A 25,704-nucleotide genomic window follows, 5' to 3' on the forward strand; every position below is an offset into this window, starting at 1 on the left:
TTTGGTTGTTGAGTCAATTAGACCATGCCCATTTCAAGGTTATCTTTTTTTAAATAAAAAGTTATTTCAGAATATGAAGGCAAGATAGCTCTCTAACTCATTGGTCCTGCTTTGTTGCATACCCCTAAGGGTCATGTTCATGACGGCACCATATAGAAGACTACAGACTGAAGCAGCCAGGGAGATACTTTCACTTGTTTTCGCTTTCTGTTGCAAATAACGTTCTATTGCGTGCCATCCTGAACCACCTGCCTACTCCTACTGCTAGGCTGCAGAAGGCCGTTTAAAACCAGGGGCACTAAGACCTGTCAACCTAGGCTAGAGTGGTTCCTATCCATAGACATTACCTATAAAAGTGGTCCAACCCACAGAATTACAAATGATTCAAATTCTGTGGTCCAACCACACACTCAACCACCTTAATATGGACAGACCGGGTTCACACAACCAGGCCTTGGTAGGTGGAGGGGCCAGACTCTGCTGTTCCTGGTCGTACAGACACACCACACACAGACCAACCTGCAGGCCACGATGAGGAACTTGACCAGCAGGAGGGCCAGGTTCTGCTGCTCCTGCTCCAGGCCGTCCGAGGCCTTCTGGACACACTGGAGCAGCTGGTGACGCAACACCTGCAGGATGTTGTCTGGCAGCAGGGTCATCACTGGAGGCACCTCCTCCAACCTGGGAGGGAGGGAGAGGGAGACACAGACAGACAGAGAATGAGAGAGAGACAGACAGAGACAGAGACAGAGACAGAGAGACAGAGAGAGACACAGAGAGACACAGAGAGACAAGAGAGAGACACAGAAAGAGAGACACAGAGAGAGAGACACAGAGAGACAGAGACCGAGAGAGAGAGACCGAGAGAGACCGAGAGAGAGAGAGACCGAGAGAGAGAGAGACCGAGAGAGAGAGAGACCGAGAGAGAGCGAGACCAGGAGAGAGAGAGACCGAGAGAGAGAGAGACCGAGAGAGACAGAGTTAGTGATGGTGGTGAAATAAGGGGAACACCAAAACATGCTCACCTCTCACCTGCATTCACACAAATACTATGCAAGCACACACAGGCAAATAAACCACCCAAACCTCTAAGGCATTCAGGTACATTACACACATCTACACTACATTCACACACATCTACCTCAGCAACACACCATGATGCCCTTAATACTAGTGTTTGCTAATAGGCTAATGTCATGAAACCTTCCACTGCACTGCTAACATCAGCGAACCTAGCTCTGTCTCTGTCCCCCTCTGTAGACTGAGCTCATCCTAGAGGAATGGGTTATTTTCCCAAGCAGAGCCCAGATGAGCATTCCCAAATCGGGGTAAGAGCGTATCGCTGGGAAAGCAGGACAGCTGCGGCAGAGGGGGGAGGTGGAGTGGGAAAGAGAGAGGGAGAGGTTGGAGTGGGAAAGAGAGAGAGAGAGAGGTTAGAGTGGGAAAGAGAGAGGTTGGAGTGGGAGAGAGAGAGAGAGAGGAGGGAGAGAAAGAGGCACAGGACCGAACAAACAAACAACCGTACTGGCGGATCTAATGGAAAGTAATCTGCTTTCACATTGGTCCGCACTACACGCTCTCCAATCCCACACACCACACAGCCTTACGTAACCATCATCTGACAGGACTGACTAGGCATGTCACTGGTCATGTGACCAGACCACAGCTGGGAGAGCAGTGTCTTTCTCTCTCTCTCAGATTCCGGAGCTGGTTATGCTTTTCTGTCATGCCTCTCATTTGCATCCAACATACTGTACATGTAGGTCCAGTTAGATTTGGCTGACATTGCAGTAAGTGTGTGTACAGCACACTCCAACACACACACACACTCCAGTGGCACAAATATCCTGGATTTGGTAGAGGGCCATACAGAGGTGTGGACTCAAATTTGATGACTTGAGAATCAACTTGATGGAAAATAAAATAACTTGAGACTTGACTTGGAGCATCAAGACTTGGGACTCGACTTTGACACTGATAACCGGGTTTAATGTTTTGTCACTCATTTTGTGGCACAGAGTCTCCGTGAATTACTCTCCACACAGCCCGAGACAGTATCCCACTTGCAAAAAAAACTGTTTGGCTAGTGAAACGCTCACTCGGACCTCTGATTGGATCAGCAAACTGTCAATCAACACAGGTCAGATGAGCTAGCGCAGTGAGAAGGTTTTGGGGGGGTTGCGAGAGTGAAACTGATAGGGAAAAATATATATTTTTCATACATATCTTAATAGGCTGCATACACCGAGTACACCAAACATTAGGAACACCTTCCTAATATTGAGCTGCACCCCCTTTTGCCCTCAGAACAGCCTCAATTCGTTGGGGCGTAGACTTTACAAGGTGTCGAAAGCGTTCCACAGGGATGCTGGCCCATGTTGACTCCAATACTTCCCACAGTTGTGTCAAATTGGCTGGATGTCCATTCTTGAAACACACAGGAAACTGTTGAGCGTGAAAAACCCAGCAGCGTTGCAGTTCTTGACACATTCAACCGGTGCACCCGGCACCTACTACCATACCCCGTTCAAAGGCACTTAAATATTTTGTCTTGCCCATTCACCCTCTGAATGGCACACATACACAATCCATGTCTCAATTGTCTCAAGGCTTAAAAATCCTTCTTTAACCTGTCTCCTCCCCTTTATTTACACTGATTGAAGTGGGATCATAGCTTTCACCTGGATTCACCTGGTCAGTCTGTCATGGAAAGAGGTGTTCCTAATGTTTTGTACACTCTGTGTTAACTACCGTTAAGCAATCTACATTGTAGAATAATAGTGAAGACATCAAAACTATGAAATAACATATGGAATCATGTAGTAACCAAAATAGTGTTAAACAAATCAAAATATATTTTATATTTGAGATTCTTCAAAGTAGCCACCCTTTGCCTTGATGACAGCTTTGCACACTCTTGGCATTCTCTCAACCAGCTTCATGAGGTAGTCACCAGGAATGCATTTCAATTAACAGGTGTGCCTTGTTAAAAGTTAATTTGTGGAATTTATTTCCTTCTTAATGCTTTTGAGCCAATCAGTTATGTTTTGACAAGGTACACAGAAGATAGCCCTATTTGGTAAAAGACCAAGTCCATATTATGGCAAGAACAGCTCAAATAAGCAAAGAGAAACGACAGTCCATCATTACTTTAAGACATGAAGGTCAGTCAATACGGTAAATGTCAAGAACTTTGAACGTTTCTTCAAGTGCAGTCGCAAAACCATCAAGCGCTATGATGAAACTAGCTCTCATGAGGACCGCCACAGGAAAGGAAGACCCAGAGTTACCTCTGCTGCAGAGGATAAGTTCATTAGAGTTACCAGCCTCAGAAATCGCAGCCCAAATAAAGGATTACTTTATACTATTCCAGGTATTCCTTAAAGAGGTAGGGTTTCAAGTGTCTCCGGAAGGTGGTCAGTGACTCCGCTGTCCTGGCGTCGTGGGGGAGCTTGTTCCACCATTGGGGTGCCAGATCAGCGAATAGCTTTGACTGGGCTGAGCGGGAACTGTGCTTCCGTAGAGGTAGGGGAGCTAGCAGGCCAGAGGTGGATGAACGTAGTGCCCTCGTTTGGGTGTAGGGTCTGATCAGAGCCTGAAGGTAAGGAGGTGCTGTTCCCCTCACAGCTCCGTAGGCAAGCACCATGGTCTTGTAGTAGATGCGAGCCTCAACTGGAAGCCAGTGGAGTGTGCGGAGGAGCGGGGTGACATGAGAGAACTTGGGAAGGTCGAACACCAGACGGGCTGCAGCGTTCTGGATAACTTGTAGGGGTTTAATGGCACAGGCAGGGAGCCCAGCCAACAGCGAGTTGCAGTAATCCAGACGGGAGATGACAAGTGCCTGGATTAGGACCTGTGCCGTTTTCTGTGTAAGGTAGGGTCGTACTCTCCACATCAACTGTTCAGAGGAGACTGCGTGAACCAGGCCTTCATGGTCGAATTGCTGCAAAGAAACCACTACTAAAGGACACCAATAAGAAAAAGAGACTTGCTTGGGCCAAGAAACACGAGCAATGGACATTAGACTGGTGGAAATATGTCCTTTGGTCTGATGAGTCCAAATTTGAGATTTTTGGTTCCAACCGCCGTGTCTTTGTGAGACGCAGAGTAGGTGAAAGGATTATCTCTGCATGTGTGGCTCCCACCGTGAAGCATGGAGGAGGAGGTGTGATGGTGTGGGGGTGCTTTACTAGTGACACTGTCTGTGATTTATTTTGAATTCATGGCACACTTAACCAGCATGGCTACCACAGTATTCTGCAGCGATACGCCGTCTGGTTTGCGCTTAGTGGGACTATCATTTGTTTTTCAACAGGACAATGACCCAACACACCTCCAGGCTGTGTAAGGGCTATTTGACCAAGGAGAGTGATGGAGTGCTGCATCAGATGACCTGGCCTCCACAATCACCCAACCTCAACCCAATTGAGATGGTTTGGGATGACTTGGACCGCAGAGTGAAGGAAAAGCAGCCAACAAGTGCTCAGCATATGTTGCAACTCCTTCAAGCCTGTTGGAAAAGCATTCCAGGTGAAGCTGGTTGAGAGAATTCCAAGAGTGTGCAAAGTAGTCATCAAGGCAAAGGGTGGCTACTTTGAAGAAACAAAGAAAATAGAGTTAAACAAATCAAAATATTTGTTGGTTACTACATGATTCCATATGTGTTATTTCATAGTTTTGATATCTTCACTATTATTCTACAATGTAGAAAATTGTAAAAATAAAGAAAAACCCTTGAATGGGTAGGTGTGTCCAAACGTTTGACTGGTACTGTATATATTTCAGTTAGGCCTAGTTTGTGTGGGTTATAATGCTATACCTCAGTGGTGGTATTGGCTATATGTTTAAAGTTAGCTCTAACATCACACTAACTTCAATACCTATGGGATGAAGATGTAACATATTCTAGCCAATTAATATTGATATTTGTGAGGAAGAAAAAGGTTACAGACAGATCATGCTTTCCATCCGATGCTGCAACCTCCGCTACATACAAGTAGGCCGTATGATCCTGCTGCATACAGGTAGGCCGTATGATCCTGCTGCATACAGGTAGGCCGTATGATCCTGCTTCATACACGTAGGCCATATGATCCTGCTGCATACAGGTAGGCCGTATGATCCTGCTGCATACAGGTAGGCCGTATGATCCTGCTGCATACAGGTAGGCCGTATGATCCTGCTTCATACAGGAAGGCCGTATGATCCTGCTTCATACACGTAGGCCGTATGATCCTGCTGCATACAGGTAGGCCGTATGATCCTGCTGCATACAGGTAGGCCGTATGATCCTGCTTCATACACGTAGGCCGTATGATCCTGCTTCATACACGTAGGCCGTATGATCCTGCTGCATACAGGTAGGCCGTATGATCCTGCTTCATACAGGTAGGCTGTATGATCCTGCTTCATACACATAGGCCGTATGATCCTGCTGCATACACGTAGGCCGTATGATCCTGCTGCATACAGGTAGGCCGTATGATCCTGCTTCATACACGTAGGCCGTATGATCCTGCTGCATACACGTAGGCCGTATGATCCTGCTACATACAGGTAGGTAGTATGATCATGCTACATACAGGTAGGCCGTATGATCCTGCTGCATACAGGTAGGCCGTATGATCCTGCTACATACAGGTAGGCCGTATGATACTGCTTCATACAGGTGGGCCGTATGATCCTGCTTCATACAGGTAGGCCGTATGATCCTGCTACATACAGGTGGGCCGTATGATCCTGCTTGCTCTGGACTCCAGAGAGGTGACAATGTGGCATATCATCCCTAGTTGATATTGACTGCTAACATTAATGACTTTCAGCTCAAAATGAAGGTGCAAAACGCAGTTTATTTATGTATCTTGCGTTTTGAATACACATCATCGTTTATTGCTGTAATGACAGGCTACATTTGTGCAGCGATTGTGCGTGCTTGCACGTGTGTGTGCGGGGGGGTCGCAAGCTTAGAACCACTACATTTTAGGGGTCACGTGTCAAAAAGTTTGAAAAGCACTGAGCTAGAGAACAGACTGTTGATATGCCGTACAGATCTAGGATCAGGTGCAGGGAGAGAGGATTGGCATTAATATGCAGCTCCAACAATGGTTTGGTGAATAGGAACCATTTACTCTGCAAGCTCACCAGCAATGGGGCTTCAAGCAACAGCTACTAGCATAGTCCTACTGCTCTTTTGGTATGTCAAAATCCACTGAAATTAATCATTAACATTTGGAATGTATTGTTCAAATGAATTATTACATCATCAAAATGTGTTCTAGACAAAATAATAAAAAGGTCTGTCTGGTAGCCTCAATAAATAGACGACGATTTGTAGTTGAACAAGTCATTGCATGTATAGAATGTTTTTATTTTACTTGACTTCAAAAAACGTGTGACTCGACATGACTTGCTCTTAGAATGCACGACTTGGACTCGACTTGAGACTTGGACCTTGTGACTTGGTCCCACCTCTGGGGCTATGCTTACCTGGAGGGTGGCTTCTCAAAGTCCACATCTAGACATCTCTCATAGGAGCCAATGAAGATCTCCAGCCACAGCTTCAGGTAGTCTGGGTCCCTCTGTCAGAGAGAGGGATGGAAGGACGGAATGAAGGAGGATGGAGAAGAGAGGAAAGGATGAGAAAGAAAGAAAACAATGAATGTAATCTTTGTTATTCAGTGGTTGTCATGTGAGAAGAGAGAGAGAGAACGATTCCACTAACTGTAGTATGTCAGGAGGGCCAGATACAGTAAACTCAGGTGTGTGTGTGTGTGTGTGTGTGTGTGTGTAATGAGGAGAGCACCTGTCTGGGAGAAATAAAAAAACAGGCTTCGCCACATTCTCTACTCCCGAGGGGAGTCACGAGCAGCTGCCATTCATACATTTCCTACATTCCTGGGAACAATGCAGAGAGCGAGAGGGCAGCAGCACTGTTCACAGACGACAGACAGCCAACATGTCACCCTCCCACTCTGAGAATGCCAGTCATCTCCACACCCTAGCTAGCCTAATCGCTTTATCTCTGCCCAGGGTGGGGAGGTAGAGAGGGAGGGAGGGAGGGAGGTAGAGAGGGAGGGAGGGAGGGAGGTAGGTAGGGAGGGAGGGAGGTAGGGCAGGGGAGTTCCGAGGCTTGCCTGACTGACACGGATTCAGGTCAAGGAGGACTGATATGAAAAAAGGCCCCAAGTATTATTGTTGAACCAGTAGGAGTGGTACTAATTAATACTGTTCTGTCAGACTAAGTGTTGTTCAATAAGGCAGTAGGCTATATTGTTTGGTAGGGCAGTACAGTGCTTAGTAGCATTTGTTTGGCAAAGCAGTGTTTCAACACTCCTGGGGTGAAGGCTATTCACCAGGAACCAAACGGTTTGGCAAAGCGGTGTTTTAACACGCCTGGGGTGAAGGCTATTCACCAGGAACCAAACGGTTTGGCAAAGCGGTGTTTCAACACGCCTGGGGTGAAGGCTATTCACCAGAAACCAAAAGGAAGCAAAACGGACCGAAACCAGAAGGGATTACCTGAACTTGTCCAATAATAAACTCTGGTTTTCATTGCCAAACGTGTTGTTACAGTGTGCACTAATGAATACTACCCCTGGCCCGTGGCATGTGCCTGGTCAGTCTGTCAGAGAGTAACACCCGTTTAAGGAGAAAACTCACCAGACAGATTGTCGGTCTGCACAGTACACAGTGTTCATTCGTTTGATGTCACTGCGGTGTGTTATAGTGACCACCCGCCGTTGGCGACTGACGGACGTCATTTTAGCCGGTTTCTACATGTAGAATCGGTTTGCAAATTACGGACGGCACTCTGTTCAGGGGTGCTAAGTACTCTCATTCGACAGACATTCAACAATCCTTCCAGTCTTTCCGTGCCTTTAGTCGATTTTCAAGTGACACTTTTGATGAAGTGGTTTTCCTGAGGAGGACGCCCAAAAGGGTGAGAGAAATCAGAAGGATGATGATATTCAGTTATAAAAAATATGGTAATTTACATGTATCTAGCCAATACTATTTAGAGCCCTATAAAATATACAGTAAGTTTGGTTAAGACACTAGAGCAGGATAGGATACGTCTAGGGAAGCCTCAGCCTGCTGCTTCTGTCTGCGTGTCACAATGGGAATGGTCCAGAACAGGAAAGTAAGCTCTCTGGAATTCCAAACGTGAGGTCATCAGAACAGCCAGTGACTTGACGGAGCGTTTGAGAGGGACTTGGATACAGAGTTCAGTACAAATGTCTGTTTGGGTGGGTGTATGTGTGTGTGCATATACTGGAATCAACATGGATGTACAACAAAAACATATGACGATCTTGTTCATTCTACTCTCACTGTGTGTGTGTGTGTGTGTGTGTGTGTTCGTGTTCCCTCCCTTTGAGTGTGTGAGCCAGAGCTTGTATGTGAACTAGCCCCAGTGTGCTCGGTCTCAGGGAGTGTGTGAGTGGTTAGAGAGAATGCCCTCTTTCACTGGGCAGCCGGGGAGTACAGATGTCCATTGAGGGCTCAGGGCTGGGCCAGGGAGGGCAGGGAGGGAGAGAGGGACACACCCTGGGCCTGCTTGCTGTGGCTCTGTTTATTTTAGGCACCACTGCTGACCCAACACCAAGCAACACTGGCTGGATGGAGTCAGATTAGAGTTCAACTTAACATCTGGGTAACAGCCGATTTAGTTATATATTTGAAACTGACAGACTTTTTAATGGTTTATGATATATTTCCTATTAGTGTGTTTTCTAATGGTCAGCTGGTTTGAGGGGATGGGTAATCTGGGTATCCTGTGCCGAACATGTGACCATCCATCATGATATCATGACCACCCCCTCAATTACTCTTAATAACACACAGCCCCATGGGACCTTCCCAACAGGGTGAATTGTGGGGTTTTATTAGTCAGCTGGTTTGTCAGGGGGTTAGACTATAACTTATGTAGTACCAAGCATGTGACCATTCCTCATGAAATCATGACCACCCCCTCGCTGACTCTTAATAACACACGACCCCGTAGGACCTCACTAGCCTGAGCCTACAGGGTTATCAACACGGACCGGTCAGCCAACAGCAAGCTTTTCTCAAGGAGATCCCATCGAGAGGTGAAGAGGGCGTTACGAGGGAGTTATATTGGTTCCTTTACGACCGACCCGGCACTGCCCTCCTCACCCTACCCCCACAAACGGCGTGGTTGGCATAGTGACCGAGTATGACTGCTAGAGGAAATGGTGAAGGCAGACTCAAAACCACAATATCTACTGTAGATGTCCCCTTCCTAACAGTTCATTGGTTTTACCACAATGTCTACTGTAGATGTCCCCTCCCTAACAGTTTCTGTTTTACCAAAATGTATATTGTAGATGTCCCCTCCCTAACAGTTTCTCTGTTTTACCACAATGTCTACTGTAGATGTCCCCTCCCTAACAGTTTTTCTGTTTTACCACAATGTCTACTGTAGATGTCCCCTCCCTAACAGTTTTTCTGTTTTACCACAACGTCTATTGTAGATGTCCCCTCCCTAACAGTTTTTCTGTTTTACCAATGTATTTTATGCCTTCATGGTCCGTCTACAGTCACCTTCTCCTCCCCATCAATCGCCACTATTCACTATCCTGGGATTGACTGTGATGTCACGGCACCAGTAGTATTTATAGTGCACACATGAAAGGGGATAAACCGTGAGGTGTGGTCGATATATAAACACTATGACATCACTGTTGTTGCTGGTGATATTTATAGCAGACAGTGAGAAAGGAGAGAGGAGAGAGAGCCTAGAGAGAGAGGAGAGAGCCGAGAGAGAGGAGAGAGCCTAGAGAGAGAGGAGAGAGCCTAGAGAGAGAGGAGAGCCGAGAGAGAAGAGAGCCGAGAGAGAGGAGAGAGGAGAGAGCCGAGAGAGAGGAGAGAGCCGAGAGAGAGGAGAGAGCCGAGAGAGAGGAGAGAGCCGAGAGAGAGAAGAGAGCCGAGAGAGAAGAGAGCCGAGAGAGGAGAGAGCCGAGAGAGCCGAGAGAGAGGAGAGAGCCGAGAGAGAGGAGAGAGCCGAGAGAGAGGAGAGAGCCGAGAGAGAGGAGAGAGGAGAGAGCTGAGAGAGGAGAGAGTCGAGAGAGAGGAGAGAGCCGAGAGAGGAGAGAGTCGAGAGAGAGGAGAGAGCCGAGAGAGAAGAGAGAGCCGAGAGAGAAGAGAGCCGAGAGAGAAGAGAGCCGAGAGAGAAGAGAGCCGAGAGAGGAGAGAGCCGAGAGAGGAGAGAGCCGAGAGAGAAGAGAGCCGAGAGAGAGAGGAGAGAGCTGAGAGAGAGAGGAGAGAGCAGAGAGAGAGGAGAGAGCCGAGAGAGAGGAGAGAGAGGAGAGAGCCGAGAGAGAGGAGAGAGGAGAGAGCCGAGAGAGAGGAGAGAGCCGAGAGAGAGGAGAGAGCCGAGAGAGAGGAGAGAGCAGAGAGAGAAGAGAGCCGAGAGAGAAGAGAGCCGAGAGAGAAGAGAGCCGAGAGAGAGGAGAGAGCTGAGAGCCGAGAGAGAGGAGAGAGCCGAGAGAGAGGAGAGAGCCGAGAGAGAGGAGAGAGCCGAGAGAGAGAAGAGAGGAGAGAGCCGAGAGAGAGAGGAGAGGAGAGAGCCGAGAGAGAGAGGAGAGAGAGAGGAGAAAGCCGAGAGAGAAGAAAGCCGAGAGAGAGCGGAGAGCCGAGAGAGAAGAGAGCCGAGAGAGAAGAGAGCCGAGAGAGAAGAGAGCCGAGAGAGAAGAGAGCCGAGAGAGAAGAGAGCCGAGAGAGAAGAGAGCCGAGAGAGAGGAGAGAGAGCCGAGAGAGAGGAGAGAGAGCCGAGAGAGAGGAGAGAGAGCCGAGAGAGAGGAGAGAGAGGAGAGAGAGCCGAGAGAGAGGAGAGAGAGCCGAGAGAGAGGAGAGAGCCGAGAGAGAGGAGAGAGAGCCGAGAGAGAGGAGAGAGCCGAGAGAGAGGAGAGAGAGCCGAGAGAGAGGAGAGAGCCGAGAGAGAGGAAAGCCGAGAGAGGAGAGAGCCGAAAATTAGACCCAACCAAATCATGAGAAAACAAAAAGAGAATTACTTGACACATTGGAAAGAATTAACAAAAAAACTGAGCAAACTAGAATGCTATTTGGCCCTAAACAGAGAGTACACAGTGGCAGAATACCTGACCACTGTGACTGACCCAAACTTAAGGAAAGCTTTGACTATGTACAGACTCAGTGAGCATAGCCTTGCTATTGAGAAAGGCCGCCGTAGGCAGACCTGGCTCTCAAGAGAAGAGAGGCTATGTGCACACTGCCCACAAAATGAGGTGGAAACTGAGCTGCACTTCCTGACAAATGTATGACCATATTAGAGACACATATTTCCCTCGGATTACAATTCGAAAAAAAAAAAAAAAAATTGATAAACTCCCATATCTATTGGGTGAAATACCACAGTGTGCCATCACAGCCGCAAGATTTGTGACCTGTTGCCACAAGAACAGGGCAACCAGTGAAGATCAAACACCATTGTAAATACAACCCATATTTATGTTTATTTATTTTCCCATTTGTACTTTAACTATTTGCACATTATTACAAACACTGTATATAGACATAATATGACATTTGAAATGTCTTTATTCTTTTGGAACTTCTGAGTGTAATGTTTACTGTTAATATTTATTGTTTATTTCACTTTTGTTTACTATTTACTTCACTTGCTTTGGCAATGTTAACATACGTTTCCCATGCCAATAAAGCCCTTAAATTGAATTGAAATTGAATTGAGAGAGGAGAGAGCAGAGAGAGAGAGAGAGAGAGGAGAGACGAGGTTTTGCATGGTAGTGTTTGGTGCCTCGCTGCCATTGTGGTGTTAACAATGCTGCTAACTCTACCAACTCTGGGACGATACTCCAGGCTGATGACAGTGACACACCACATAGACTGCTGGGTAAGAGGATCGTTATGTGACCGCCTCAGTGGTTGTCTGCTACATTTACATTTTAGTCATTTAGCAGACGCTCTTATCCAGAGCGACTTACAGTTAGTGCATACATTACTTATTATATATATATATATATATATATATATATATATATATATTATTTTTTTTCATACTGGCCCCCCATGGGAATCGAACCCACAACCCTGGCGTTGCAAACGCCATGCTCTATCAACTGAGCTACATCCCTGCCGGCCATTCCCTCCCCTACCCTAGACACTGGGCCAATTGTGCGCCGCCCCATGGGTCTCCCGGTCGCGGCCGGCTACGACAGAGCCTGGATTCGAACCAGGATCTCTAGTGGCACAGCTAGCACTGCGATGCAGTGCCTTAGACCACTGCGCCACTGCTACCTTTTAGCCGCACCATGAGCTGGAGTTAGAAGACTGGTGCTTTCCCAGTTAGGCCTAGTTAGCCTACACACAGAATTACAATAGCCAACACTTATGTATGGAGTGGGCTAGGCTAGTTAACTTTGGAGGAAAGAAACTCACAGGGGGTTGTGTTCATTATGCACCAAACAGATGAAAACTGACAAACAGGGAGGCAGGGACATCATGGATTCATCCAATAAGACCCCTCATTTTCGTTTTCCATTTTAAAACATTTTCGGTTATGTACCATAATGAACACGGCCCAGGTTTAGGCTTATTGCATATCTGACAGGGCTGTATTTAAGGATCACACATTCACCGACACTGAATTGAGCTGGAGGTGAATTAATAACTGTCAAAGCCTTGGATGTTTTACCATGACCTACAGCTACAGGAGAAACTAGTTCCTGACCGCAGCGCCACTACCCTCTTTAATTAGGCTGCTCAACCGTCAACAGTAGTAGGTAGGTGTGACTCCACCCCAGGGACCAGGGTGACTTACTGTGATGTCTTTGTCTGTCAACCTCTGGACCCGTAGTGTTGACAGCCCTGCCTGGGTTAATCATTATAGAGGTGAGTAACAGTTCAGTCACACTGATCGAACGGAAGTTAGAGAGACCACAGTGGTACTGGATATTTTAGCTAGGTAGCCTTGCCCGAGCCAGAACGGCCCACAGGGTAGGGGCCTATCATCTGTTTCTGTAGCGTGAGACAGCTTTAGGATTGAGCACCCAACCTTCCAATCTCAGGGCGGGACACTAAACACAAGGCCACGGAGTTGGTCATTTTAACTTAACTAAGCTCCTACTATTGTCCATATGCCATGCTGTGTTGGAGGTCAGTTATCTTTGGTACAATAGGGCATAATGAGTCTATCACTTAATGAGGTGTGACATCATTAACCTGCGACACTGAAGTTTATGGGGTCTTGAGGGCAAGTGAAGACAATGGGCAGCCTCACACAACAAACATTCCGGAGCCAATTTCGCTTACGTGACGGACTACAAGTTCCCCTTGCTCCTGATGTATCCTGGCAACCCTGACACACACAAGCACGCAAGCACACACTGAAGAGCCCCTGTGCCAGTGCTGACATTGCGGCTGCTCTGGGGGAGGTAAAGGTCCTTACAAATTATTTAAGCAATTTAGGCAAAGCCTCACGGGGTCTGTGGCCACATGCAGAGTGAAATATAGGCCTGCTGCTGTAGGAGATTGGGTCAGACAGTAGGCTATACATTCAATGCAAACACACTCCCCTAACAGAACAAAGACAATGTGTGTACTCTCCACAACGCCTGCCATTTAACAAGAGACTGAGAAGTGAGAGCAAGCAAGTGTGTGTTTACATACCACTTAAGGCGCCCGGATGCTTCCCAGAAGAAACAGTTCGGAAGAGTTCGTGGATCATTGTTTTTGTTTGTTTTGGACTTCGATAAGGTATTTTTTCGGTTGTTCAGGCACACTAAATGTTTTCTTGAGGCAAGCCGAAGTCAGTAGCCGAAGTCTACGCCCCTTTGTCGGTGATCGGTCAAGTCTGTTGTCATTCAACAAGAGACGACTCATTTTCATGCACAGTTTTCCATTGAGAAATACTGCACCAAACATCTTAGCTAGATGTATAATTAAGCGACTAATATCTCCTCTGCAAAATGTAAAAAATTAATGACAGATTTCTTGAGTTATTCTTAGATTAATTCTCACTACGGCGTCTCAAAATGGACAAACAGTACTATTTCCGCTTTTTTTCTCATTTTTCAAGTGTAGGTCCTTTAAAGGAGTATTGGAGCACACTCGTTCAGTTGGCCTAGCCGACCTCGGCTAGCCTCCAGCCAAACTGAAGCATGCTGATGCATTTACACACTGCTATGGAGTGAATATGAATTGATTTGTATTCAATGGCAATCTTAAAATTATGCCTCGCATGAGACCATGGGCATACTACAAAGGCATACATTTTACTCTCTGCGTTGTCGTAAGTAAGCATTTCACTGTTAGTCTACACTGAGTATACAAAACATTAGGAACACCTGCTCTTTCCATGACAGACTGACCAGGTGAAAACTATGAACCCTTATTGATGTATCTTGTTAAATCCACTTCAAATCAGTGTAGATGAAGGGGTGGAGACAGGTTAAAGAAGGATTTTTAAGCCTTGAGACATGGATTGTGTACGTGTGCCATTCTGAGGGTGAATGGGCAAGACAAAAGATTGAAGGGCCTTTGAACAGGGTATGGTAGTAGGTGCACCGGTGTGAGTGTGTCAAGAACTGCAACACTGCCGGGTTTTTCACACTCAACAGTTTCCCGAGTGTATCAAGAATGGTCCACCACTCAAAGGACATCCAGACAACTTGACAATTGTGGGAAGCATTGGAGTCAACATGGGCCAGCATCCCTGTGGAATGCTTTCGACACCTTGTAGTCCGTGCCCCGACAAATTGAGTCTGTTCTGAGGGCAAAAGGGGGTGCAACTCAATATTAGGAAAGTGTTCTTAATGTTTTGTACGCTCAGTGTACACCTGTTGTTTACGAAGCATGTGACAAACAAAATCTGCTTTGATACTAAACTAGCCTGGTCCCAGATCCTTTTGTGCTCTTGTCAACTCATGTTTGGCACCGCAATGAGTGAAAGGGAGTTGGCATGACAACACAAACAGACTGGCACTCAGGCAGGATAATACTACACTTGTGCCATAGCATTTCCTGCCCTGTGTTGTGTGAGAGAACAGGCTGGATCAAAAAGCTAATGCTTATGAGAGAGTTGTGCTTTTGAGAGGGATTAAAAAGGGAATGTGTTGACTGCAGCTGAGACTCACATGAGGAGAGGCTCAGGCACCAAGTTGCGATTAGTCACCCAGTGCAATGACAAACAGCTAAGCCAAGGCACTGTGGTCCTCTGTAGCTCAGCTGGTAGAGCACGGCGCTTGTAACGCCAGGGTAGTGGGTTCGATCCCCGGGACCACCCATACACAAAAATGTATGCACGCATGACTGTAAGTCGCTTTGGACAAAAGCGTCTGCTAAGTGGCATATTATTATTATTATTATTTATTATTATATTATTATATATTATTATAGTAGTGACTTGTGGGATGGTAACTCTGTAGCTACTACAGTCAATCAAGGGGGAAATAGGCCTAGCTAGGTTGCAATACGAAACAGAGTACCTATTGAATTGTATTATACCCTTGTACATACCACTAGACGTCACTCAACTAAAATCTAAATACCAGGAGACAGACTTTACATAATGCAGGACAGTCCAGCAGCTGTTACTGAGAATAGTGGAGGAAAAACAGGATGGCTTATAAATTCAAGCCCCATTACGTTTCATCATCACCCATTACGTCATCTCAATATACCCCAGCTATTGTAATAGCTTGGTTACTGTACAGTCCTGTCTTACTGACAGGACACCGAGTTCATGTTCAGAGATGGTCACAGATTCTAATGCATGTTTTATGTGACAAACAGATCAAGATAACGTTTTTTGTTGTTTTTTTTTTACCTTGTTGCAATATAGCATCCAGACCTCGTACAATCTTTCATTGGATGCCATTCTCCACGGCGCGTGGTGGGCTTCCAAACAGAGGTCACTTCTCCGGATTCCTCATATTGAGTAGCTAGCTAGATCTCCCCAGTCGGGTATTGCTCGTATACATTTGAGATGTTAAGTGAAATGTCACAATGAAAGACAACTTCCAAAAGAGTGAAAATACCTTCCTGTTTAGAAAGGAAAAACAAAATATTCAAATGTAATTCCAGTGGGGGTGTTTGTTGATATTGGAACTTCGTAAATCATTATTCCATTGTGAATTATGGATTCCCAAGGGTTCGCGTTTCCTGCTGTGGTGAGATTTCCACCGTCAAAGTCGCACTTCGTCCACTTCTCGGCTTGAGTCATATGCCACTGACTCTCCCCTTCTGTGGAAACCCACAAACAAGGTTAGCATGCAAAATACACAAGTTCGGTGGCGCCAGTTTATAAATAGCTAACAGCACTTGTTTATCAATACAACACCAGTAGGCTATGCCAGTGGTAACGTTAGCTGACTGTTTGATAGCTAGTTTAGCTTGCTGTAAACAAACCCTATCAATCAGCCATCATCAGCCCAGGCAAGTTCTGTTCAATTAGATCTCTGCCCTTCCTTGGTAAGAGAAGGACACAGCTGACGAAATAAAACACAACAAAGCTAGCTAACTTGCAAGCTAACTTGAGGTTTCAATATGCAGAAAAACGCTCGAGTTAGCTAACAAGTTGTAATTGTGAAGCAAGGTGGCTAAAATTAACTAGCATTATAGTTCTTACCTGATGTGTCAAAACATCGAAGCCTTTTTTTTCCTGTCTACTTCTCATTAGGTACAAACGACGAAACGAGTTTGTGAATTTGCTTGACCCAGCCCTAAAATGAAGACATTTAGAAATGTCGCCACATAAACAATGCAAACGCACGCATTACTAACGAAAAGGACTAAATGTTACAACCAGCCCATTCCTGTACACTGGGACAACTACAAACAACACTTGCGTTTAGTGCTGTGGTACTGCCGCTCGTGAAGCTGTCTAGAATGTGCGAAACGCGACCAACTACTTCCTGATGTCAACTTCTTCCATTTTCAAAGTAAACGTTCTCATTTATATATATATATATATATATATATATATATATATATAAACAAAACATAGGTAGAAGTGTATACTGATCAATAATAATGCTGGCAAAATAACTCACAAAACAAACAGATTAACACAAATGAATTTCTCTAAATAAAAAAGAACTGAACTGAATCCAAAATGGATTTGGCCTAAGTTAGCCTACTGTTTAGACAAAATACAGCCTACCAACATATGGGGATACTCTCCCATCAGAGCTTACAGACGACTGGCAAAGCCAGTAATAATAAAAACATATTGCTTGGGCTAAACCAGCTCCACATATAAGCAGGGGTGCACATAACTGAGTAGGCCCTATAACTCGGATCGCCTGAATTTAGTTTGGGGAAAAAACTTTTTATAAATGGGAAAAGTTAAACAATAAGTGATTTTCATAAAAACGGTGCTTTTATTTTGACATGTAAATCCGGAAGTCGAGATATTTGTATATCTTGATGTCGTCAATTGCCTTGCTAGCATAGGCTGAGTAAGGGGAGCCTCGAATATAATTCGATTTATTTGCCGGGCACAATATATATTTCGGAGGCAGAAGACATTCAGTTATACATGTATGTCTATGAAAGGAATTATTTCTGTATTTTTCTTAGGATGCAGAGTTTGCGACAGTCATCAACCCCTTTACGTTGCCGATGTGGAGCTCCTGGGTCGTTAGGGGTGGGTCTTGGTTGCGAGGGACCCGAGTTTACGTTTGGCTGTGATTGGTTTCTTTCAGCTGATCACCATGTTGTTATGCAGTTACCGCCTACTAGGGTAAAATTATAGGAGTTCCTCGGTCGTACATCATATGTTATAGCAATCTGTCAGGAGATGACGTTGTCGCCGATGTTGCACGAAACCATTGGTTGACGCATGCAACGTCTGAGCAGCGGAACGTGACCAATGATGTGGCTAGCTGATACTTAACATACCTATCCAGGCGTTGTAAGATCTAGCATGCATCAACAACACCTGGGAAGAGGATCACAGCCATAATTATGGCTAAACCCCCTGTCTATTTCTACAATTTCGCTTCTTAAGATCTGATTTTACACCTTACCTTAAGCACACTGCTAACCTTATGCCTAACCCTAACCTTAAATTAAGATGTTAAAAAAGCACATTTTTGTTTTCATGATTTTTTTTACAATATAGCCAATTTCGACTTTGTGGCTGTGTTAACTATTGACAATCGAGTTCCTCCAGCTTTTTCCTCACAGAGAGCAGTGGCAGAACGGTTAAAAGTATGTTTTCTCATGATCCACTCATGAGTAATTATACTTCAAAACCCTTCTACTTGAAAAAAGGTATTATGGTATGCAGATAATTTTATTTCTGCCTGATGTTAACTAAATGTTGCCGTGAAATAGTTTTTTTGTTGCCAGGTAGGCATGAGCCATAAGACTGAAAACAATGAAAAATGCAGCAAATGCTTAAACTTGAAGCATATTGATAAACCATGTCTATGTATTTATTCATCTCCACAGTTATTCCTTTATTTTATTATCTTTTGGCACTACCCTCTGCTTTGTCTGTTTCAGCCTGTTGATCCCGTGTCTGGTCTACTGGAGGGCCTGGCTGGGGCCACAGTGGCCTTGCTGCTTCTGGTTCTTGGGGCTCCTGATTGGGGCGACCCAGTGGGGGAACAGGTCCTGTACCACACTGTGTTTGTAGTCCTTCCAGCGGCTGTGTTCCAGGAACACAGTGCACAGCTCGTCGTCGCTACACAGGAAGACAACACAAAAGCTATCTTAATAATATATGCCATTTAGCAGACGTTCTTATCCAAAGCGACTTCCAGTAATGTGTACATTCCCCCTAGGTAGATCTGAGAGGATTAGATAGGTATAAGCAATACAGTGAAAGTTCCACCTTGCCCTCTGTGGATTGCTTGCCTTACACCTATCTAGTCCTGAGTCCTCTTAGATCTACACAAACACCTAGAGGGTAGGGGCCAGGGGTTGTTTCTGGTCCCCGTCTTTTCAATGAGGTGCATCAGTAAGGTCAGCCCATCTGCACTGGTATCCATAAGTGTCACCTTGGGTAGGTTTTCTGCAGGGCCTCCAGCTTCTTCATGGTGGTGTTGTCCACCAGCTCGTCAAAGCGAGTCTTCTCCACCCGCAGGATCTCCACGCTCTGGCTGACCAGAGTGAACCTGCGACAGTCTCTCTGCTTCGACGGCATCAGGTACTGGTTCAGACCCTGCATCACACCACACAGCAGACAGACACAACCATAGAGTTAGAAAACACTAGAGCAGGTTTTGATTGGTTCAGACCCTGCACCTCACCACACAGCAGATACACCGAACCATAGAGTTATAAATCACTAGAGGAAGAGATGAAGGAAGTGATTACAACTCTATGCACAGAACACAGCATGCCATGGATGTCATACTATCATGTCTTTACATGGTCATCCATGCTGAACACAAGGCATAAGCACCATACAGATTTCTTCCCATGCTTGATGTGGGTAAAGTCTGGACCATAGGGCTACGTACAAATGTGCTGCACTGATGAAGGGTGTCGATCAGGAAACAGGCGCTAGTGGGTAGATCTGCAGGAAGTCCTCTGGGAGGACGTGGAGGATTATTGAGGAGGACTTTGTGTTTTATGACACTGAGGAAGAGTAGAACAGACAGACACAACTTATCACCGGGCACCAAACTAACTGGATGGACACAGCTGAGATGCAGCGACGTCACTGATGTGTGGTACGTCCAGGTAAGTACACTGTGGCCAGTTACACTACCTTCCTGGTTGGTTTGTCAGCTCGCCTTTGAATCCATGTGTTGGCAAACATGTACCTCTGCTTACTGAGAGAGAGTGACAGGGAAAGAGAGAGAGAGAGATATAGAGAGAATGCTTTTAAAAAAATTGTCCTTCAACAAGTCATTGCGCAAATATTATAATCTTACTCAAAACTCAATATAAACAACAGACCATTTTTTAAATTAAAGTAAATTAAGTGTTACTCTGGTTGCTATAGGATACAGGGAAAATTGGGGTTGCCTAGAACTTAATGCTGAAATGTGAACTGTGTATATTGTATGCATATTTTGTGTGTCTTCATGTTACAGTATGATTATATTATGAACACATACCTGAGTCTGCATACTGTTTTAGGAGGCGTTGGTAGGCACTGCAGGAGGTAAGGTCCACCACCCTCAACACATCACATTGGCCCTGTAATGGAAGCATATCACCTCAAACATCTCTGCCTGCAACTACATTACCCATCATGCCCCACATGTACTGTAGGCCTACAGTTACCTTGCCAATGAAAATGATGTTGCCCATGTCGTTGGTGTCCTTGACGACCATGTGGCCGTAGCGAAATTGCTCAGCCTTGGAATGGTCAGCCATCTGTTCAATGAGAGAGTATGGCCAGGAGGACACTAGCTGGAGTGACCTGGGAGGGAAGGGACATGGTGTGAGTACCTGTGACTGAGAGTTACAAACTCCATTTGTAGTGGGAATTCAAGTAGGCTTCCGCGCTTCAGCAAGCAGCTGGGGTGCTCAACGAAGACAGGTTTGTAGCGGAAATTCAGGTAGGCCTTCGCTCTACAGTAGGAAAGTAGGAGCGGTGCTCAACAACAAATACAGGTTTGTAGCGGGTATATTCAGAAAGCGATAGTAAAACATCCTATTATCTCACCGGAAGAACCTGAAGCGATAATCAAACTCCCTCTTGAGCTCTACGTCCATCTTGTTAGCGAAGAAGTCTTCCTTGTCGACCACCATGAGCTCTGTCTCCTCCATGCACACCACAGTGGCATTCCTCCTCAGCGTTTTGATCAAGGCCACATCCTGACAGACACCAGTTACTAACCATTAATCATCAGAACAGTCAACCACACGATTGCTCCAGTAGCCTAGCTACGGTCAGGTTTGCTATTTCATGTGGTTGAAGCTACTCGTCTGCGTTGCCCATCAGGCTTTGAATGTATGTGAGGTATGAAGTTCGCAAGAACCCAGATATCTTTTGCCTAATCACTAAACAATATCACTACTGTTCTCACCACTACTACCTCCGCCATCACTACTTCTACTATTGATAATGATATTGCATCTTTAAAAAATTGCTTCTTACAAAAACGCATAATTGTGAGGCCTCACCCCGAAGCTCATGCCCTTCTTGATGAGGATGGGCTCCTTATCCACGAAGGCACTGCTACCGTCGTTGTCCTTGGTGACGGCCAATAGCCCAGAGAACACAAAGTAGAAGCTGTGTCCCCAGTGGCCCTTCTTAATGACTACTCTGCGACGCTCCAACCTGCAGGCATATCCGCGCCGGGGTGATTGGTAACTCTTTATTTGTTCTTTTATTAGGATCCTCATTAGCTGTTGTAAAAGCAGCAGCTACTCTTTATTAGGATCCTCATTAGCTGTTGTAAAAGCAGCATCTACTCTTCCTGAAGTCCACATAAAACATGAAACATGACATAATACAGAACATTAATAGACAAGAACAAACTTGCAAAGCATTATATTGCCTTATAAACATATTTGTAGCACCTTATGCAGCTGTGATAGGCCCATATTATGGCATTATGGCTTCTTGTGCGTTAATGCTTGTAGGCGACAACATATACTCCTGTGTCCGTGGGAACCAGGGCTATCGATCAACGCAAGCCATTTCGATCTACGGTATCCACAGATCGATTTATAAGCGGCATTGTCGGTCGGAACTGGTACCAGAACCACGCAGGTCCCCTAAACTAAAGGGCACTTCTATGAGGTTAATGCTTTATTGTACAGTTAAGTATAAAGCTCTATGACTGCATCAATGAAGTCCTATGAATGTTTATAAGGCAATATAACACTTCACAAGAAGAGTATTATAGCCTACCAGTAGGTCAATGGCAGCTATACATGCCAGCAAAGCACAGTATAGGCTAGTAAAACAAGTGTTGTGTATATTAGGCACTAAAAGAAACCAAATTGACTGAAACAGGGAGGGACTTCCTAGACATTTTCCGTTGCGTGCAGGGGTTCCCAAACGTTTTCTCTCAGGCCCCCCTTCCAGCATTGGGGAACATCCCCCCCCCCCCCCCCCCCCGTTCGTTGCCCGGGCGGTGTGTTTGGGATCATTGTCATGCTGAAAGACCCAGCCACGTTTCATCTTCAATGCCCTTGCTGATGGAAGGAGGTTTTCACTCAAAATCTCACGATACATGGCCCCATTCATTCTTTCCTTTACACGGATCAGTCGTCCTGGTCCCTTTGCAGAAAAACAGCCCCAAAGCATGATGTTTCCACCCCCATGCTTCACAGTAGGTATGGTGTTCTTTGGATGCAACTCAGCATTCTTTGTCCTCCAAACACGACGAGTTGAGTTTTTACCAAAAAGTTTCATCTGACCATATGACATTCTCCCAATCCTCTTCTGGATCATCCAAATGCACTCTAGCAAACTTCAGACGGGCCTGGACATGTACTGGCTTAAGCAGTGGGACACGTCTGGCACTGCAGGATTTGAGTCCCTGGCGGCGTAGTGTGTTACTGATGGTAGGCTTTGTTACTTTGGTCCCAGCTCTCTGCAGGTCATTCACTAGGTCCCCCCGTGTGGTTCTGGGATTTTTGCTCACCGTTATTGTGATCATTTTGACCCCACGGGGTGAGATCTTGCGTGGAGCCCCAGATCGAGGGAGATTATCAGTGGTCTTGTATGTCTTCCATTTCCTAATAATTGCTCCCACAGTTGATTTCTTCAAACCAAGCTGCTTACCTATTGCAGATTCAGTCTTCCCAGCCTGGTGCAGGTCTACAATTTTGTTTCTGGTGTCCTTTGACAGCTCTTTGGTCTTGGCCATAGTGGAGTTTGGAGTGTGACTGTTTGAGGTTGTGGACAGGTGTCTTTTATACTGATAACAAGTTCAAACAGGTGCCATTAATACAGGTAACGAGTGGAGGACAGAGGAGCCTCTTAAAGAAGAAGTTACAGGTCTGTGAGAGCCAGAAATCTTGCTTGTTTGTAGGTGACCAAATACTTATTTTCCACCATAATTTGCAAATAAATTCATTAAAAATCCTACAATGTGATTTTCTGGATTTTTTTCTCTCAATTTGTCTGTCATAGTTGACGTGTACCTATGATGAAAATTACAGGCCTCTCTCATCTTTTTAAGTGGGATAACTTGCACAATTGGTGGCTGACTAAATACTTTTTTCCCCCACTGTACATGTGGGTAGAGTTAAAGTGACTATGCATAAATAATTAATAGAGTAGCAGCAGCGTAAAAAGATGGGGTGGGGGTGGGGGGGCAGTGCAAATAGTCCGGGTAGCCATGATTAGCTGTTCAGGAGTCTTATGGCTTGGGGGTAGAAGCTGTTGAGAAGCCTTTTGGACCTAGACTTGGCGCTCTGGTACCGCTTACCGTGCGGTAACAGAGAGAACAGTCTATGACTAGGGTGGCTGGAGTCTTTGACAATTTTGAGGGCCTTCCTCTGACACCGCCTAGTATATAGGTCCTGGATGGCAGGAAGCTTGGCCCCAGTGATGTACTGGGCCGTACGCACTACCCTCTGTTCATGACACAAACTGTTCACACCCCTCTTGTTGGCGGAGAGAAATATTTGCAGGTTTAAAGCTTATTTCCTGCAATTCTACACATTTTGTCACGGGGTACAGATAACATTTAGCAGTTTTAAAGCTCATTTATTGTGTATTCATGTGATATTTGAGACTCGAACATTACTACAAAATCTACGGGCTTAAAAACGTTAGCTGACATGGGCTAGTTGATCTGGACATTTCTGAGAAGTTATAAATAGCTCTCTAAGGTATGCAATGACTGACATGACAAGAGGAAAACTGATAATGCACTACCCAATTTCAAAAGTGCACCTTGTGCATTCTACTCTTACAACTTTCAAGAGTAAGTTGAAAGCCGGACTGAGTTCCTTAAAATTGTTTAAATAATTTTGGGAACCACTACCCTAAGGAACCCAAGTAATTGACAGGGGATTGACCTCTAACCTCTGATAGCGAACCACCCTGGCCAGAAGGAGTTGCAGGGTTCCGCTGTAGCGACGGAACATGCTCACAGAGCTCAGCATGTTGTGAATCAGCAACACCTCCGACTCAGAACGCTCCTCCGGGCACTTCCGCATTATCTCCACCAGCAGGACAGGGATCCGGTCCTGGAATATTCCAGACATAACACACATGTATACAAGCACACGTACGCTCACACACATAGCATTCATGCACACAGACAGAGACACACACATAGGCAGACACACACACACACACCAAGGAGAACAACGTTCCTTACAGTCATAAACACAGTATGGTCATACCCAGCATTGGTAATCTAAATTCATACAGTGAATGTGCAAATAGTCAGGAATGATTCGCAAGGAAGGTGGATCTTTTTGAATATGAAAGTGGATGAAAAACAGATTTGGCTCATTAATCTATATGGTCAGGATCAGGATGATCCATCCTTCTAAAATATTTATACCAATTTATTGAACTTACAGGCAATAAATGATCAAATCGTTATGGTGGGAGACTATAACACAGTGTTCAGTACCTCAATGGACCGTAAAGGGAATCACTCTACAAACTACCATCAACGTGCCCTTAAGGAAATCACAAATATTATGGACACATTAGAAATAGTGCCCTGTAGCTCAGTTGGTAGAGCATGGCGCTTGCAATGCCAGGGTTGTGGGTTCGTTTCCCACGTGGGGCCAGTATGAAAATGTATGCACTCACTAACTGTAAGTCGCTCTGGATAAGAGCATCTGCTAAATGACTAAAATGTCAATGTAATATTTGGAGACTAAAACACCCTGACCTAGTGAGATATACATGGAGGAGACTTAATCAAGCTAGTCATCTTGACTACTTTCTTGTCTCTTTCTCTCTTGCAACAAAGGTTAAAAAAGTTTTAATAGGAGACAGAATGTGATCGGATCATCATCTAATTGGCCTTCACATAACTCTTATAGAATTTCCACGTGGACGGGGATATTGGAAATGTAATCAAAGTTTACTAGAGGACAATGCATTTTTAACTAAGACCAAATTATTTATAACTTAATTTTTCCGATACAATATAGGTTCACCAAATCCCCTTATTGTTTGGGATACCTAATATTCAATAAATAAACAAATTAAAAATTAAAAAAATCATACGGTCACGTTACCTCTTTCACTTTGAAGTGGTTCAGATCAAACACCAGATTTTTACCCTGCAAGAACAGAAATCAATGTTTACTTTCCAGTCTTTCTGGACATCAAAACTGTAGCTTCTTTCTAAATCTCCCATCAGGACCACTGCATAAACCCGTAGACCCGTTTGCCCAACAAAACACAGCACCTTATCACTTCCCCTTTACAGTACCATTCTCCTACACACACACACACCGTTCCCCCGGCCGGCTGGTTGGTGATGGTCTCCCGGAAGTTGAACTCCATGAATTGGCGATAGTTGGAACGGGACATGAAGTAGCGGCAAAGACGAGTCATCAGGATGACGCTGCGCACCGCCCACTTAAAGCCCAGCTTGCCCCGGCATGGAGCAGCCTGCACCGGGGCCGAGAATAACATCTCCGCTGCCTGCTGGAAATGTAAAACCGCCGATGGCTAGGGGAGGGAGGGAAGACCGGAGGGAGGGAGGGAGGGAGGGAAGACCGGAGGGAGGGAGGGAGGGAAGACCGGAGGGAGGGAGGGAGAGAAGAACGGAGAGAGAGAGAGAGAGAGAGAGAGGTCAATATATG

At 45.4% G+C, this 25,704-nt stretch overlaps 2 protein-coding genes across 2 annotated transcripts; both read right to left on the bottom strand.

Moving 5' to 3' along the window:
- Positions 1 to 264: 264 nt before the first annotated feature.
- On the bottom strand, positions 265 to 16,871 carry LOC311109518 (neurobeachin-like protein 1; the record flags this gene model as incomplete). Its single annotated transcript, XM_084152437.1, has 5 exons — positions 16,628 to 16,871; positions 15,827 to 16,242; positions 6,487 to 6,578; positions 497 to 681; positions 265 to 269 (listed from the first exon to the last, which is right to left on the bottom strand). The coding sequence occupies exons 2-5, from the start codon at positions 15,875 to 15,877 to the stop codon at positions 265 to 267; spliced, it is 333 nt and encodes a 110-aa protein (XP_084008563.1). The 5' UTR covers positions 15,878 to 16,242; positions 16,628 to 16,871.
- A 1,597-nt stretch (positions 16,872 to 18,468) lies between these two features.
- On the bottom strand, positions 18,469 to 25,534 carry LOC311109519 (cyclic nucleotide-binding domain-containing protein 2-like; the record flags this gene model as incomplete). The annotated part of the gene is made up of 11 exons (XM_084152438.1): positions 18,469 to 18,691; positions 19,008 to 19,171; positions 19,473 to 19,590; positions 19,724 to 19,787; positions 20,076 to 20,157; positions 20,245 to 20,383; positions 20,630 to 20,781; positions 21,091 to 21,247; positions 23,954 to 24,117; positions 25,132 to 25,176; positions 25,352 to 25,534. 11 exons carry the CDS (start codon positions 25,532 to 25,534, stop codon positions 18,532 to 18,534), a joined length of 1,428 nt encoding a protein of 475 aa, XP_084008564.1. The 3' UTR covers positions 18,469 to 18,531.
- Between the last annotated feature and the right edge of the window lie 170 nt (positions 25,535 to 25,704).

This window comes from Coregonus lavaretus, assembly GCF_964263955.1.
Source record: "Coregonus lavaretus genome assembly, chromosome: 35".
Lineage (NCBI taxonomy): Eukaryota > Metazoa > Chordata > Actinopteri > Salmoniformes > Salmonidae > Coregonus > Coregonus lavaretus.